The sequence below is a fragment of the Stegostoma tigrinum genome, chromosome 1 (assembly GCF_030684315.1).
Source record: "Stegostoma tigrinum isolate sSteTig4 chromosome 1, sSteTig4.hap1, whole genome shotgun sequence".
NCBI classification, from domain to species: Eukaryota; Metazoa; Chordata; class Chondrichthyes; order Orectolobiformes; family Stegostomatidae; genus Stegostoma; species Stegostoma tigrinum.
Window position 1 is genome coordinate 107,704,508 of NC_081354.1, and position 17,744 is coordinate 107,722,251.

A 17,744-nucleotide genomic window follows, 5' to 3' on the forward strand; every position below is an offset into this window, starting at 1 on the left:
TTAATTTCAGCCTTTTCCTGAAAAACCATCTCTTTCACTATGAGCATCAGGAAAAGAGGTCATCCTTTTTGTCAGAAAAATGTGTTAAGCTGAGGGAGTAAATAATTACAAGACTTTTTAAGACTGAGAAACCTGAATAGAAAGATAGGAAAAGCAGAATTTGATAATCAGCATAATCCAGATCTAGTTTGCAGAGCTGATCTATGCAGAATCTGCCCCGCCTCCCTAGACTATATTCCTTTGCCCTCAGTTGCTGTAAATAAATGGTTTTCTCCACCAGTATGAGAAAAGAAATGGAAAGGGGGAGACATTGCTTTACATTCGGATGTTGGTAATGGGGAACAAAGAAATGGCTGACCAACTAAATACATACTTTGGTTTTGTGTTCATGAAGGAGGATACAAATAATATTCCAGAAATGCCGAGGAACACAGGGTACAGCGAGAGGAAGAAATTGAAGTCGATTAGTATTAATAGGGAACTAACAACTCCCTACTTATTGGGGAAGTTGATGGGACTAAAGGCCATAAATCCCCATGGCCTGATAATTTACATCCTAAAGTGGTTACTAAAGTGTCCTTAGAATTGACACATGCGTTATTGATCATCTTCCATGTTTCCATAGATTCTGATGTGGAGGTGCTGGTGTTGGACTAGAGTGGACAAAGTCAGAAATCACACAACACCAGGATATAGTCAAAAAGGTTTATTTGAAAACACCAGCTTTAGTGCAGAGCCACTTTTGTCAGGTGAAGTGAGAAAGAAGCACACAGGGCAGAATTTATAAGTAAAAGACTGAAGGGTCACACAACTGATGAGAATGTATTAAACAAACCCCAGATGGCATTAAATCTTGAATCAGTTAGAAGGGTTTAACTGATTAATATATGTAAAATCTCTGAATTTCTTTCAAGTCACTGCCCTGAGAAAACAAAGGATTTTCTCAGTGTAAAAAGGTGACATTTTAGATCAGACAATGAATGTTAGGTGTGAGGCCTAGTTTAGAATCTGTTTGTGTTTTGTTTTGGAGTCAGACTGGTTTTATTTCCAAAGTAGCCACGTTGACTGACTGGCTATAAACTGTGTTCTTTGAACAAAATAGAATGTATCTGCAAATACAAATCCACCCTATAGATTTATATATACGTGTACGTGCGAGCATGCGCATGCGAGTGAGACAGACAGAGGGGAGTGTGTGTGTGGTAGAGAGAGTCAGTGTGTGACAGGGAGGGAGAGGCCGTGTGTGTGTATGCGTACAAGAGAGTGATTTTGTGTGCGTGTGCCTGTGTGCATGTCCGTGCGCATCTATGCATGTGTTAGAATGTATAGTGTGGTGGGATCACCTGTAGTAAGACATAACCCAAGGTCTGAGTTAAGGCCATTCTCATGGGTACCAAACTTGGCTATCAGCCTCTGCTCAGCAACTCTTTGTTGTTGTGTATTCCAAAGTCCACCTTGGAGGATATTTACCCGAAGATCTGAGGCTGAATGCTCTTGACCGCTGAAGTGTTCCACTACTGGGAGGGAACATCCCTGTCTGGTGATTGCTACGCAGTGTCTATTCACCTCGTTGTTGTAGTGCCTGCATGGTTTCACCATATACCCTGTACTGCAAGTCTTGCCTGAGGCATTTGAGATAAACAATTTTGGCCAAGTAACAAGTATCTAGCTGCGCACGTGTGGGTGATGCTCCCACTTGTGATGGTGGTAGCCATGTCGATGATCTGACATGTCTTGCAGAGGTTTCCATGACAGGGTTGTATACTGTTGTGGTTGATGTTGTTCCGAAGACTGCGTAGGTTGCTGCAACCAATGGTCTGCTTAAGATTTGGTGATTGTTTGAAGGTGAGAGCTGGAGGCCTGGAGATGATCTTGGCGAGGTGCTTATTGCAATTGATAACGAAGTGAAGGCCGCACAGAACATGGCATAGTTACTCCACTCCTAGGAAGTACTGGACGACGAAGGGTGACCTATCGGTTGTATCCTGTGTCTGTCTTTTGAGGAGTCATTGCGATTTTTCACTGTGGCACACTGGAACTGGCGATCAATGAGTTGAGCATCATATCCCGTTCCTCCTGAGGGTGTCCGTCAACACATTCAGGTGCAAATCGCATTCCTCCTCAGCTGACAGGGCTTGTCTGTAGGAGATGGCTGTTTTAATGTGTTTAGGGTGGAAGCTAGAGAAGTGCAATGTAGTGAGGTTATCCATTAGCTTGCGGTAAAGTATGTACTGAGGTGTCTGTTTCTGATGGAGATGCGCGTGTCCAAGAATGAGACTGATTCTAAAAAGTAGTCCATGGCAAGTCTGATGGTAGGATGAAACTTGTTGATATCACCATGTAGTTGTTTCAGTTATTCCTGGCTATGAGTCCAAAGGAAGAATATGTCGTCAATTAATCTGGTATATAGCGTTGGTTGCAGGTTCTATGCAGCAAAGAAATCTTGTTGGTTGCAGGTTCTAATTAATATTACAATATTAAATACTTCTGACCAGTGCCATTTACTTCTGAAATAATTCACCCTCATGTAGGCATTTGTAAGAATGTGTTGAAGGCTGCAAAGAACATGGCATAGTTTCTCTGGTTCTGGGAAGTACTAGACAATGAAGGGCACCCTTATCGGCCATATCCCATGCCTGTTTTCTGAAGAGGTCATTGCGGTTTTTTGATGTGGCATGTTGCAATTGGCGATGAGTTGAGCATCATATCCCATTCCTATGAGGACGTCCTTCAATACTTTTAGGTGTCTGTCATGTTCTTCATCTGAATAGTTCCTGTGTATCCATCATGCTTGTCTGCTACAGATGGCTGTTTTAATGTGCGCCAGGTGGAAGCTAGAGAGTGCAACATAGTGAGGTTATCCATTGGCTTGCTGTAGAGTGATGTACTGTATCCTTGATGGAGATGTGTGTATCCAAGAATGAGATTGATTCTAAAGAGTAGTCCATAATATGTCTGATGGTGGGATGAAACTTGCTGATTTCACTATGTAGTTGTTTTGGTGATTCCTGGCCATGACTTCAAAGAAAGAAAATGTTGTCAGTTTATCTGGTGCATACAGAGGTTCTATGCAACAAAAGTCGGCTTGTTTGAACCTGTGCATGTAAGTGTTGGCATACTGGGGTGTAAATCTGGTCCACATGTCTGTTCTGTGTGTCTGGATGACGAACACACACACACACACGCACGCACCCCCACTTCCTACATAAATCTATAGGGTGAATTTATATTTGTTCAAAAAAAGCACACAACTTATAGATGCTCAGTCAATGTGGCATTTTACTAATTCCTACTTTAGGAGTAAAACCAGTCCGATTCCAAACCAAAACACATACAAGGTTCTAAACAAGGCCTCATACCTAACATGCATTGTCTGACCTAAAATGTCACCTTTTCTTAACGCAGTTAAAATCTTTAGTTCTCTTAGGGCAGTGACTTGAAAGAAATTCAGGGATTTACGTGTACATATTAATCAATTAAAACTTTTTAACTGATAAAAGTTTAACAGCATCTAAGGTTTGTGCAACACAAACTCATCAGTTGTGAGACCCTTTGATCTTTTGCTTATAAATTCTGTGTTCTGTGTGCTTCCATCTCACCTCACCAGATAAAGGGGCTATGCTCCAGAAGCTAGTGTTTGCAAATACATCTGATGGACTTTAACTTGGTGTCATGTGATTTCTGACTCTGGAACAGTTCCTACAGAATGGAGGGTAACTAATGTAATGTCTCTGTTTAAGGAGAGGTAGAGAGTAAACCAGAAACTATAGACCAGTCAACCCAATTTCAGAAATGGGGAAAATGGGGAAAAATGGGGAAAAATGGGAAATTTTGAGCATTTATAACAGGATTAGACAGTGTAGATGCAGGAAAGATTTTCTCAATGGCAGGGAGTCCAGTACGAGGGGTCATAGTCTAAGGACATGGATAAACCATTTACAGATGAGGAGAAACTTCTTTGTTCAAACAGCTGTCGGCCTGTGGAATTTTGTATCTCAGAAAACAGTCAATGCCAAAACACTACGATTCCAAAGCGGAGTTGGATAGAGGATGAGTTAAAGGGATCAAAGGATACAGGAAAAAGTGGGAACAGGTTATTCATTTGCGCGATCAGCCACGGCCATATTCAATGACGGAGCAGTTTTGAGGGGTCGAAAGGTCTACTATGAGTCATATTTTCTAAGGAAACAATTTATTATGTCCTTCTTTTAACTTGACGGTCATGAGTCAACTATGCTTCCAGCATTATGACTAACAATGTCTGCAGATTACAATACCCTTAGATTATAATTAGTGCTGCACAAATACCTGCCTAATATAAACAGAAACTGCATTGTAATTAAGAAGTTGCATGTTTGACCATAACTCTTAGTTTGTTTGTAAAATATTACCAATTAAAAAAGCTGACCAATCATCATTTCAAATAGCTTTTCTGTAAAGTTCTGCACAGATGTAGCCTGGTGAATCTGACATTCGGAAACTTGCAATAACAGTAGCTTTCAAAATTAGAGTTGAAACTAATTTTAATTACATTCAGAATTTCACCCAGTTTCTGAAGTGTTAAGTGAAAGAGAATTAAGGCTTTTATGATGTACAGAGTTATGAAAAGTTATGAGAAAATAGCTGAGGGTCGGAGTATAACTTATTAAAAATTTCCCTTATATTTGTAACTTAAACTTATCATTGGCCAATGAGCTGAATGTTGATGATAGTTAAGGGTCATCATGTGGGACAAATTTTTACTCAAATGAAAATCCTAAAAAAGTTAATTAAGGAAAGCTAGGATAGTGTTACAGAAAGTAAGTCAATGTCACCCAAGTTTTTTTGTTACTTGAAAAAAATCAGAGTGCACTGATTAAAAAAAAGTAACTTTCAAGAATAATGGTTTTTACAAGATCCTATATCAGAGGTTTGCTAATAAAAATCGATATATAATAGAATGTGCTAGCATGGATAGGAAATTAGTTAGAAGGGCAGAGTACTGACCCCAGATACTTTCTCACCACTGAGAGTTGAAAAGAGTGATGTCACCAAGAGTTGGAACAATTGGTTGTAAAGATTGCATAAAGATCACCAAAATGGAAATTATAGTTAGTATGATTTGGATTGCAATTGACTAAAAAGAAAGAAAACAGGTTCATTCATAGATTAGGCATAAAGCGGTAAAATTAGATTAGTATAGAAAAATGAGAATTCCATTTGGGAAGACGAATAAGTAAAAGCTTCAAAAGACATAGGCCTACAGTGAGACACAGTGGAACAGCGAGACAAAGGGGAACATGTGAAATCTTTAAAAGTGGATGGACAACTTGACAAATCTTATGGGATGCAAATGTTTTTCCAAATAGGGGAATCAAGAGCAGACAAATCTCAAAAACATTTCAGACCAGTCTCCAGTCAGAATGCTTTGTCCCACACGTGTATCATACTTTTGCAAGATCATCAAGTCTATAGAAAGGGTGCGGAGAAGATTCACTATAACATTATAAGTAAGATATTAATAATGAGGAAGAAAGGAAATATGAGATCTTTTCAATATATTTCATTTAATTTCATAATGCAATGAAGTTTAAAATGGGATCTGTTAGGGTACTCAAATTATGGGGATGTTTTCATAATATAAATTTGGAAATATTATTTTCACAGGTTACCAATTCAGTGACTGAGGGCATAAAATTTCAGATGGCTAAAAATGAAAGAAGAGGTTCAGAGGAGGCTGTTCCTTTTTGAAAATACAGAATTGATATGACATGTGATGCCTCAACAGACAAAGAATTGCAATCTCTAATAAAGTTGAAGTGAATAACAGAAGTCAGTAAGTATTTGGAAAAGAAAAATTAAAGGACATGAAGAGTAGGGAAAGTGAACTTTCAAGGCATTATAGCAACACCAAAGAGACCTTTGCCATGCTAGAAAAGGTTATTATTCTTGAATCACGCCTTCAGTCACCTCTCAGTTCCTATTTTGAGTTGAACTTCTCACTGTTTCTGAGAAATGCCTTATTGTACAATACTGTGTTAAAGGCACCATATTTATTGAAGATGTTTTTGCTCTTTGGAGCAGGCTGCGCAGATTCAGAAAAATTTAGAAATATGCCACCAGCAATAGCCATTTAAGCTTGCAGCTCTGCTGGGAGAAAACACTTGGAGAACTCAAGTGGTCAGAGATACTGCTGACGAAGTTTGAAGAGCTAGTGCTGTGAAGGCTCTAACATAAATGAAAGATAATGTATCCTTTATAAAAAAAGTCACAACTCTGATAACTCTGGTGAAGGACAGGATCAAAATGATGGGTTTTGTTAAAAACTGAAAGAACTGTGGATGCTGTAAATCAGGAACAAAATCAGAAGTTTCTGGAAAAGCTCAGCAGGTCCGGCAGCGCCTAGAAAGAAAAAATCAAAGTTAACATTTCGGGTCCAGTGATCCTTCCTCACAAGGAAAACATTGGTTTATATGCAGAAGATAAGGAGGGGAAAGTGGTAAACGATAGGTGGGGGTACAACCCAAAGAGAGAGAACAGCAGTTGCATAGACGAAGGAGTTGATGATGACCTGGCTAGGAGAGTGAATAGCTGTTAATGGGGTCTGACAGTGTGCAGCAATAGGTGGTGTGTAATGACAGTCTATGAGATAACAAGGCTTGGTGTATGGGTGAGGGCCTAGTACATGGGAGTGTTTGGGCCCTAAAATTATTGAACTAAACATTGAGTCCAGAGGCCTGTAAGGACCCCAATTAGAAAATGAGGTATTGTTCTTCCAGCTTGCGCCGAGCTTCACTGGAACTCTGCAGCAAGCCTGAGACAGAGCGGTTGGCTAGGGAACAGGGTGGTGTCTTAAAGCAGCAGGCAACTGGATGCTCAAGGTCTTTATTGCGAGCAGAATGCAGATGCTCTGTGAAGTGGTCACCCAGTCTATGCTTCGTTTCCACAGTGTAGAGGAGACCACATTCTTGCTTCACCTGGAAGATATGTTTGGACCCTTGAAAACTGGGGAGGGAGGCCATAAATGGGCAGGTGTTACAACCCCAGTGCTGTGGGGTTGTTGGATATGTTGGGTTTTGTTATTTTTGTTGTTTATTAAATACTAAGTAAATTGCAGCCTTAATTCTTCCAATTTGTTTACTAGAAGTAATTTAAAATTGATATCAACATCGGTGCTAGCTTATGATGCCCCAAGCCAATTATTTTAAATTTAAAAACAACTGAGGAATTGATATATGTAGGGTTACTAGCTAATCTTAAACGGCAACTATTAATGAATCAGTTTGTACTAGCAAAGAATGAATCTTAATTCAAACACTTTGTTTGTTTGGAGACTAGGACATGACACTGCTATCTAAGAAGAGAAAAATCTTTAACAACTCACTCATGTCCTCTCTCCTTTGCATTACAAAAACCTCTTCACGTGCCTTTCACATTCTCATAAATCAACATGTTTGATATAGTTGCTGATGTTACAAATAATCTATAGCAATCAATTCAGCGAATGGGTGCTGTTCCACACAAAAAAGCATTTTGAAAGGCTTTTGTTATCTTGTAGACTTTGGTTTCAAATAGGGTTTTCAATAAGGTTAATGGAAGAAAGGTAATAAGAAAAGCTCATATTTAAATAAGACATTAAGTAGATGTTAAATAACGTGTGAAATTCCAAAAGGAGAAAAAGTATGAGAAGTTATATTTTCTAACAATAAAATGAAGAGTGAAAATCTACTAAAATCTGATGTCTTTCACAATTATAAAAGATTCTATGGAACACAGAGGAGACATAACACATAGAAATCCTTCAAAATTAATGTGCAACCTCTAAGAAAAATATCAATTAATGTAAATAATTTGGTAGAAGTTAGTGAGCAATTAACAAATTTGAATCGAGTTGAGGAAAAAAAAACTGAAACGTGAACATGTAACTATATGCAATGGCACAATGCAACCTCAGAAAATTTTGGTTCTACTTTCAATTAAAAAACACAGTAACGCATTTTGATAGCAGACAACATAATTTAAGTATTGCCCATCTGCCTACAGTAAATATTAGCAAGTTATCCTAAGCTGTTGTCCATTCCTGTCACTCCCTCCTCGTCTTCCTTTAAATTGAGATCATATTACCAGGCATTTAACAGTGACATCAAGTGATGTGCTGCTTATAATGGGGATCTCACATACACTGTATAACAAGAAATTCTCAAATCATATCTGAATGTAAATGATATTTGGTTGGTGAAGGAACTGTGGAAGATAAATTCTTATTCTACAAATGTGTCACAATGTGCTCAACCCTAACCCTAAATTTTGTTTCCCGACAAACGAATACTACGTTTATAAAATTCTCACAGAGCATTTCAGAAACAGTGAAACTCCTGACAAATGCAGTACAAAATTCAGTGACCCAAGCTGCTTTCCTTGAACCATTTCAAAGAAACAAGGAAACTGCAAGCATGTTTTGGTCACAAATTTATCTCTAGCTTTATGAGGTATCTACTCAATAAATAGCTGTTCTGTCTACTCACTGACCACAACAATGATTGTACTTGGTTCTCATGGGACCCGTCACTTCTCCATTACATTATTGTTCAGATTGCAGTGTGTGTGTGTTTGGAAGATAGATTACCATTTTACTTTGCACAGTTAACTAAAACAGGCTTCAACATTTTTGTGATGAACTTTAATAAAGATTCTTCTCTTTGCACAGACACACCAACCCCCTTAATTCATTTCAGTTCATTCATTCTGGCAATTAATTTATTATTTTCAGAACACAGTGCAAGCCTTGTTTTCAGGCCATTCATAACTTTATAAATCTGCCTTGCACGTGAATATGTGCATCTGTGGACCGTAATAAATTTTTCCACTCAAGCGACTAAGTAGGCTGACACCTTTCTGATTAATAACTGTTGAAAGAATAAGATCAGAAGCAAAATAAATGATCATTTAATAGAGAAAGTAACAAAACAGCCCTTTAACTTACATATTCCATCATGTTATTGGTTTCACATTTCCTTTTGCTCAGTCTCCAGTGCAAGCACAGCTGGAAAAGAAATGCAGAAAAGAAAGAAAAATGACTTCCATTTTACTCCTACATCCAGACAAACCCATTTATCCATCTTTCATATTTTTCTACCAACAAAAGCATCTGTTTCCATACTGTGCAATTCAGACCCCAATGGTCTGAACCCCATGCTAAAGTTGCTCCCTGCGGCACTCACCTTGTGGTATAACCTATTGTTTTCCCATTCTAATAACTTCTCGATCGATCTTCGTGTCTGGAAGACAAATGAGGTAGAATTTTACTCTTGACTGGCTTCTGAAAAACTTTGCAGTGCAGCTGCTTGTATGAATGGAACAGGCAGAGAGGTGTGGGGACAGTGACTGAATACAGGGTGGTCCTATACCACAGGCTCTGCCAAAGCACCTTTAGTGTTAAATAGTAACTAAAATGGTGCTCATTTCTCTTGTATACACCCAGTCCCCTGTGCCCAAACCAAGAAAGGAGAAATTTATTACCATTATGAAGTAATTAATTTTAATGTCACTTTAGTTACTAAGTTAATTCCAAAAAAACAGCATGCAACAAAATGTTAAATGCAGATGTATACAAACAAATAGCAAGATTTATCTTGGAAACAGTCAAATTCTACATAGTCGGAATATTTAAAAGCATTTGTATATACATATATTTGATATGGTATTTCTCAAATGGTGAATTGCAGGGTCTGCTCAACTTTAAACTAATTTTATACATCCTTGAAAAAATGTTTCACTGAGGTTTATTGTTTAAAAGAAACTATTAGTATCTAGTGATTTAGTTTCTAGATCCAGCTAATTGTAAATTGTAAAGAACAAATCAGTAATTCCTGTAGATTTAATCCAAATGCAGAAAGCCGACAGCCACATACATTTTTGAAGTCTGGCACTGCAAACTGTTTATTTATGTGACAAAATTATTTTCCCAAATACAGAGAAATGAAATCATCAGCTGGTGAAAATATGTTTTACTATTTGTTTATAATCTTCTGAGAACACACCCTCTACTTCATGTTGCTTCGTTAGATTTAATTGTGCAAAAAGAAAAGAATGGTTTACTGTTCAACTTCTTTAGGGATGCCTATGACTGGAAGCTAGTTCATGTTTCGTTTGAATCAGAGATTGAACGGGTAACACTGGCAATATTGAGTTTAATGGAGCAAGAGACACAAAGGAATCCCTACTGATTACCCCTTTCATATCACTAACATATATCTATATATCAACAGGAATTGGATTCAGATAGCAGAGAAAAAAAATGTTCTTTTTAAAAAGAAAGGGGGGGGGGGGTAAATAAGTGATGAAGCCAGGTGTCAAAATAAGGCTGTATAGCTGCAGGTGCAGAAAAGCCATTAAACATTGCCCCACAGTTCAACTGCATCACTGATGCAGCTGCTGCTCACAACCCAAAGTACATCACTGTTTAAAAGGATGTCAGAAAACAAAGCAAAAAAACAGGTATGAGGTACACATTTGTTCTTTTTTGTTCTAACAATTCAAACTTCATAGGATAGTTAAGTAAAGTTGCAACTTCTCAAAGTAAATAACCAGGTAACAGCTATCCCCACGGAAATTTGCAAGGAATAATTTCCCCCTAAAGTCTGAGATTTTAGACAAACCAGTGAAATTGTATTAGTATGGTAACCATTCCTGTTAATTTAGTGAGGCAAGGGTCAAACCTGTAACAACTTCACAAGAAATTAAAAACTTTTCAAATTTAATGCTAAAATGTGTGAGAAAATTCAAAACGTGAAGTGACACCGTTGAAATAAAATTCTAAAACCTAAAACTGCTATTGATGCTATAAGCCACTTGTTTTAAAGAATGTAACTGCTTGATATCACAACTGGAACATGGAAAATGTACAAACTGTTGAAAGTTTTCCATAAACAATGCAAAACATATTGTGCATGTTACAATCAAACAATACATTTAAGTAAACAAGTGAAGCTCCAAAATATCAATACTTTCAATATTTTAAAAAAAACTGAATTACTCAGAATCTGCAGAAAATGGAAATCCTGAGACTAAAAGAAATAAAATGCACCTTAAAAAAAAATTTCTCCAGTTTAACTTCAATATAAAGTTAAAAAAAACCTAAGACAATAAAATCCTTTTTTGAGATTATAGTCAAATTATATTCTCAAGTGATATTCTCAAGTTATGGTGAGTTTTACTTGGCAATTCAATAGCATTTTAAGAATTAGAACAGCAATTTCCTTAAGTGAAAATACCCTTGGGAGAGGTTTAATTTCATATTTAATGGTTACATCAGTCATCCAGATGTAGCACACTTTCTAGCTGCTAATAATATGCCAGACTACTCGTTACTTGTCAGATACATAACCATAATATAGAAGTAACAGGGTTGAAGTTTTATATTTGGTGAAAAACGTTTGTCAGATATATCCTCAAATCTAAAAACTTTGTGAAAGTGGCCCAGTGTCATTTGTGAAAAAAACATATGAACCCTCCTTTGCATGTAAACAACACAGCGGTTTATAGTCCCACTGCTTAATTTCATTTGCTAGTCAGTTTGAAATAAAAAGAAAATAAGTTTGCCGAGTGTAATTAACATTCAGTTCAGTCATTTTGGCCCTTGTCTAGCCCCAAAGCTTTGTTAAAATTTGCCATTCTGAAGCTTGAGGGAAATCGATTTGATTCTAATGGTACCATGAAAAGAACATGATCTAACTGCTTTCAGCCCTCCGTAAATCTGTACTTGGTCTTTATCACAATGCTACCCCAATTTAAAAAGCACTGAATGTCTCGTCAATGACTTTGTGAAACAGACAAGCAGCGGACATAAAAATTCCAATAGTTGTTTAAGCAGCAAAGTTCATTTGCATCACAGCGAATTTGAAAAGGCCTGACCTCTCAAACCGCCTCTCAGGTCTATGAAGTTGTAGCCTTGACAAGCTTGCATTGACAGAGCTCATTGACTCTGAAAGGCTACTTTATCAATGGAAAAAGACGGACTACGTTCTTCTACTTCAAACTGGCATCTGCCTGCCCACCCGCTGCTGATCCGAAGGTGACACTAATACAAAACTATGGATTTTACTCCCCAATATCCCTTCAGCACTGACATGAAGCACAGGATATACTTCATTTTTGCTTTTCTTCCCCCCCGCCCCCCCACCCCACAATGCTGGCTGGCTGCATTCTACAGTGGTTGTACTTCTTAACAAAAGCAATAGAACTGCTGGGTGTAATCCCATTATAGGCTAGAACAAAAAGTCTGAACACAAGCTGGAAAACTGCTCACCCTCAATACCAGAAGCTGCAGAAATTTCAATGTCAGACTCTCAAAGGAAATTTTATAAATTTCCTAGTATTCTACTTCTAGCAAACGCAACAACACTTATTCCAAAAACTTAAAAAATCAGGAAGAAACTGCCAAAAATGTGATGTCTTTTCGTAATCAGCACATCTGAATATAGTGATGCATTTCTGTACTTTCAAGCAATGAAATATTCCTGAAATGCATGCAAATCTTATTTTTATTTGTAATTTCCTGCTTTATCCATCCTTTCTAAAAGTATTAATTCATTTACAGGAAATACTTCTACAAATATTGGGTAGCCCTCTGATAGTTTTCCAAGTTGTCAGCACAGTCCAATCTTATTCTACTAGACCACAACACATCTACAAGTTTAAAAGGGGTCACTGAATAGTGAGTGGGTACGAAGGGCTACTTTTAGGTTGGTCTAGTTGAAATCAGAAACCACCCCCTCCCCCAGACAGGATAAGTGGCACTTTGCTTTATGCAGTTGTATACATTCAGTGAGGTAACGAGGAAGTTCACCTCACGCATTTAAATACTTTAGCTGTCTCTGAAGTATATAATTAACTCGGACATTGATGTTTGCCGAATACAAAGAAATTTCACCAACAGCAAATTATTTTCCAAGTATTTCTGGTATTTGATAAAGATGGAAAATAAAAAATTGCAAGCTAACAGCTCATGGTGTTGGGAGATGAAATATTAGAATGGACAGAGGATTAGTTGTATACCATAATGAGGGCTGATGTAAGGCTCAGTGCCGGGACGTCAACTAATTTCAATCTTTTTCTTTACATTTATTCATGGAATGTGGGCATTATTGGCTGGGCTAGCACTTACTGGTCATCCATTGTTGCCCCTCATGATGGTAGTGGGCTGTCTTCTTCAGCAACTACAGTCTGTTTGGTGTAGGTTGACCTACAATGCTTTAAGGAAGAGAGGAAGATTTTGATTCGGCGATACTTAAAGAACAGTGATACAGTTCCAAAGTCATAACGGTGTTTGGGTTGGAGGGGAACTTGCAGGAGATGCTGTTGTATTTGTTACCCTAACCTTTTAGATGGCAGTGGTTATGGGTTTGGAGGTGCTGTCCACGGAGTGTCAGTGAATTTCTGTAGGCATCTTGAACATGATGAACCTAGCTGCTGCTGCAGGAGACGGAGTGAATGTTTCTGAATGCAGTGTCAATCAAGTTGTCTGCTTTGTCATGGATGGTATTAAGACTGTCCTGAGTATTTTTGGAGCTGCACTCATCCAGGCAAGCAAAGAGTGTTCCATCTAACTCCTGACTTGTGTCTTGTAGATGGTAGACATGCTTTGGAGAATCAGTAGTGGCGATTAGGACATGGTAGATAACAGGCAGCTTCCTTACTCATATTTCACTTGTCAGAAGATTTTGTAGGATCTGGAGTCAATATTAAGATATGTCAAGCCAACTCCCTCCCGAACGTATACTATTGTACCATCACTTCGGCTGGTATGTCCTAGCCTACTGGCTGAACAAGGATGATGTTCCTGTCAGGGACATGGTCGTACTGATGAAATCATGTCTTAAAGCCAATGTCAAGTTTTGGCTGAACTAGTCTATGAGATAGTTCTCCCATCTTTAGTGCTAGGCTAACTTAGATGCCGCTGTTGATACCAGTATCTGTCTGATTTCATCTAACTGATTTTTTGGGAGTTGACACAACTAAATGGCTTGATAGCAATTAAAGAGTCAGCCACATTGCTCTGTTTTTGCCACATGTAGGCCAGATCAAGCAAGTGTGGCAGCTTTTCTTCCCTGAGGACTTTTACAACAAAGATGACAATGGTTCCATGGTCAACATTAGACTTTTAATACAGATTAGAACATAGAACAGTACAGCACAGAACAGGCCCTTCAGCCCACAATGTTGTGCCGACCATTGATCCATGTATGCACCCTCAAATTTCTGTGACCATATGCATGTCCAGCAGTCTCTTAAATGACCCCAATGACCTTGCTTCCACAACTGCTGCTGGCAACGCATTCCATGCTCTCACAACTCTGTGTAAAGAACCCGCCTCTGACATCCCCTCTATACTTTCCACCAACTAGCTTAAAACTATGACCCCTCGTGCTGGCCATTTCTGCCCTGGGAAATAGTCTCTGGCTATCAACTCTATCTATGCCTCTCATTATCTTGTATACCTCAATTAGGTCCCCTCTCCTCCTCCTTTTCTCCAATGAAAAGAGACCGAGCTCAGTCAACCTCTTTTCATAAGATAAGCCCTCCAGTCCAGGCAGCATCCTGGTAAACCTCCTCTGAACCCTCTCCAAAGCATCCACATCTTTCCTATAATACGGCGACCAGAACTGGACGCAGTATTCCAAGTGCGGTATAACCAAAGTTTTATAGAGCTGCAACAAGATCTCACGACTCTTAAACTCAATCCCCCTGTTAATGAAAGCCAAAACACCATATGCTTTCTTAACAACCCTGTCCACTTGGGTGGCCATTTTAAGGGATCTATGTATCTGCACACCAAGATCCCTCTGTTCCTCCACACTGCCAAGAATCCTATCCTTAATCCTGTACTTAGCTTTCAAATTCGACCTTCCAAAGTGCATCACCTCGCATTTATCCAGGTTGAACTCCATCTGCCACCTCTCAACCCATCTCTGCATCCTGTCAATGTTCCGCTGCAGCCTACAACAGCCCTCTATACTGTCAACGACACCTCCGACCTTTGTGTCGTCTGCAAACTTGCTGACCCATCCTTCAATCCCCTCATCCAAGTCATTAATAAAAATTACAAACAGCAGAGGCCCAAGGACAGAGCCCTGTGGAACCCCACTCACCACTGACTTCCAGGCAGAATATTTTCCTTCTACTACCACTCGCGGTCTTCTGTTGGCCAGCCAATTCTGTATCCAAGCAGCTAAGTTCCCCTGTATCCCATTCCTCCTGACCTTCTGAATGAGCCTACCATGGGGAACCTTATCAAATGCCTTTCTGAAGTCCATATACACCACATCCACAGCTCAATCCTCATCAACTTATTAAATTTAAATTTCACCATCTGCCATGGCGGAATTTCAAGCAGGGTGTTCAGAACATTTTCTGGATCTCTGGATTACTAGTCCAGAAACAACACCTGGGGTTATTTTCGCTGGAGTGTCGGAAGCTGAGAGGTGGTCTTACAGAAGTTTATAAAATTATGAGGTGGTGGGATAGGGCATATAAACCAAGGTCATTTCTCCAGGTAGGGGAACCCATAACTACAAGGCAGAGAGATGAAAGAATTAACAAAGGGTCTAAGAGGCAACTTTTTCACAGACGTATGGCATGAGCTGCCAGAGGAAGTGGTAGAGGTAGGTACAATTACAACATTTAAAAGGCATCTGGATGAGCATATGAATAACAAGGGTTTAGAGGGAAATGGCCCAAATGCTCGAAAATGGGGCTAGATTAATTTAAAATATCTGGTTGGCATGGACAAGTTGATTTGAAGAGCCTGTTTCCGTGCTGTATTTCTCTATGACCCCCTGAGCCTTTATCCCTCTTTTTTCAAACCCACAGTAATGATTTGATGAAAAGCCTGAGTATTGTGGCCAAATTTGCTCTTAATACAAAGATAGGTGCACAGGAACTAGGAGCATGAGTAGACAATTCAGCTGATCGAATTTGCTCGGTCATTTCACATGATCATTGCTGATCTTATTTCAGCTTCAACTCCACTTTCCTGCCTGTTCCCTATAACCCTTTAATCTATTGATAGATTTTTAAATTATCTATCTATCCTCAAAATTATTCCATGTCGCAGCATCCACTGCATTCTACAATAGTGAAATCCACAGATAAATGACCCTTAATGAGAATATATTTCTTACCTGTGTTAAGTCTGTCATCCTTTCACCTAAAACTACTGACCTCTCCATCGAGATTGCCTCACAAGAGAAAACATCCATTCTACATCTATTTTGTCAATCTACTTAGCATTTTATACGTCTCAATTAGATATCTAACCTTTCTAAACTCTAGCAAGTATCAGCAAGCAAACAAGTTGCAAGGAAAACAGAACTTGCAAGAATCCACAAACAAACGGGGTGGCACAATGGTTAGTACTGCTGCCTCACAGCACCAGGGACCCAGGTTCGATTCTAGCCTTGGATGTCTGTCTGTGTGGAGTTTGCACATTCTTCCTGTGTCTGCATGGGTTTCCTCCGGGTGCTCTGGTTTCCTCCCACAGTCCAAAGGTGGATTGGCCATGCTGAATTGCCCACAGTGTTCAAGGATGTGTAGTTAAGGTGGGTTATAGGGGGATGGGTCTGGGTGGGATACACTGAGGCTTGATGTGGACTTTTTGGGCCGAAGGGCCTGTTTCCACACCATAGGGATTCTAAAAAACATTGGTTGTTGAGCAGGCAAACATTTGCAGATGGAGTACAACGTGAGAAAATGTAAAGTTGTCGACTTTTGGAAGGAAGAATAGAATAGCAACATATTACTTAAATGGAGACGGACAGCTGAATGCTATGGGACCTGAGTGTCCATGAACATGAATCACAAAAAAAAACCAACATGTAGATATAGCAAGTAATTAGGAAAGCAAATTGAAGGTTGGCTTTTATTCTAATGATTACAGAGTGCAAAAGTAAAGGTTTGCTACAGTTGTGCCATGCATTGGTGTGACCGCATGTAAAGTTCTGCCTCCTTACCCAAGGCAAATTCATGTATTGGAAGTGGTTTAGAGGACAGGTCAGACTCTTTCCTGGGAGGAAGAATAGCTTTGTGAGTGAAGTTGAGCAGTTGGATTCAAACTTATTGGAGTTTACAAAAATGAAAGAATATCATAATGAAACATAATTTTTGGGGGTGATCGGCTTGGCTTGGTGTGGCAAGATAGATTTGGAGAAAGAGGTTCCCCCTCTTGGGGGACCTTAAAACCAGCAGGTGGTGTAAAAATAAAGGCTCCCCTATTAAAGGCAGCCGAGAAAGAATCTATCTTCCGAGAAAAGAAATACTTGTTGGAAATCTTTTTTGCAGAGAGCAGTGGACGATCATTGAATATATTCAAGGCTAGTTAGATTTTTGACCTACAAATGTAGTCGAGAGTATTGGGGAGCAGGGAGGAATGTGGAGTTAAAGCCACGACCAGATCAGTCATGATCTAATTGAATGGTGAAACAAGTTAAATGTGCCGAAATGCCTACTCCTGCTTTTATTTATGATAATCTCCAGTAATTGAATACAAAAGAACTTGAAGTGATACTTGCTACTAAAATATACAAGAGAGGCAATATAAAATTAAGTAAATAAAACAAAACTATTGATGCTGGAAATCTGAAACAAAAACAGAAATTGCTGGAGAAACTCAGCAGGTCTGGCAGCATCTGTGGGGAGAAAGCAGAGTTAATGTATCATATCTGGTGACTCTTCATCAGAATTGAAATTAAGAAAATTTAATAAATATA

At 38.9% G+C, this 17,744-nt stretch overlaps 1 protein-coding gene across 2 annotated transcripts in view; it reads right to left on the minus strand.

Annotated features, from left to right (window-relative positions):
* Positions 1–17,744, minus strand: part of LOC125450585 (cysteine-rich hydrophobic domain-containing protein 2) — an 80,099-nt gene that overhangs the window by 3,809 nt on the left and 58,546 nt on the right. For both annotated transcript variants that reach the window (XM_048526671.2, XM_048526625.2), the window contains exons 4-5: positions 9,201–9,257; positions 8,963–9,022 (exon numbers count right to left, since the gene is read on the minus strand). In XM_048526671.2, coding sequence (XP_048382628.1) covers positions 8,963–9,022; positions 9,201–9,257 — 117 coding nt within the window. The remainder of the gene's footprint in view (positions 1–8,962; positions 9,023–9,200; positions 9,258–17,744) is intronic.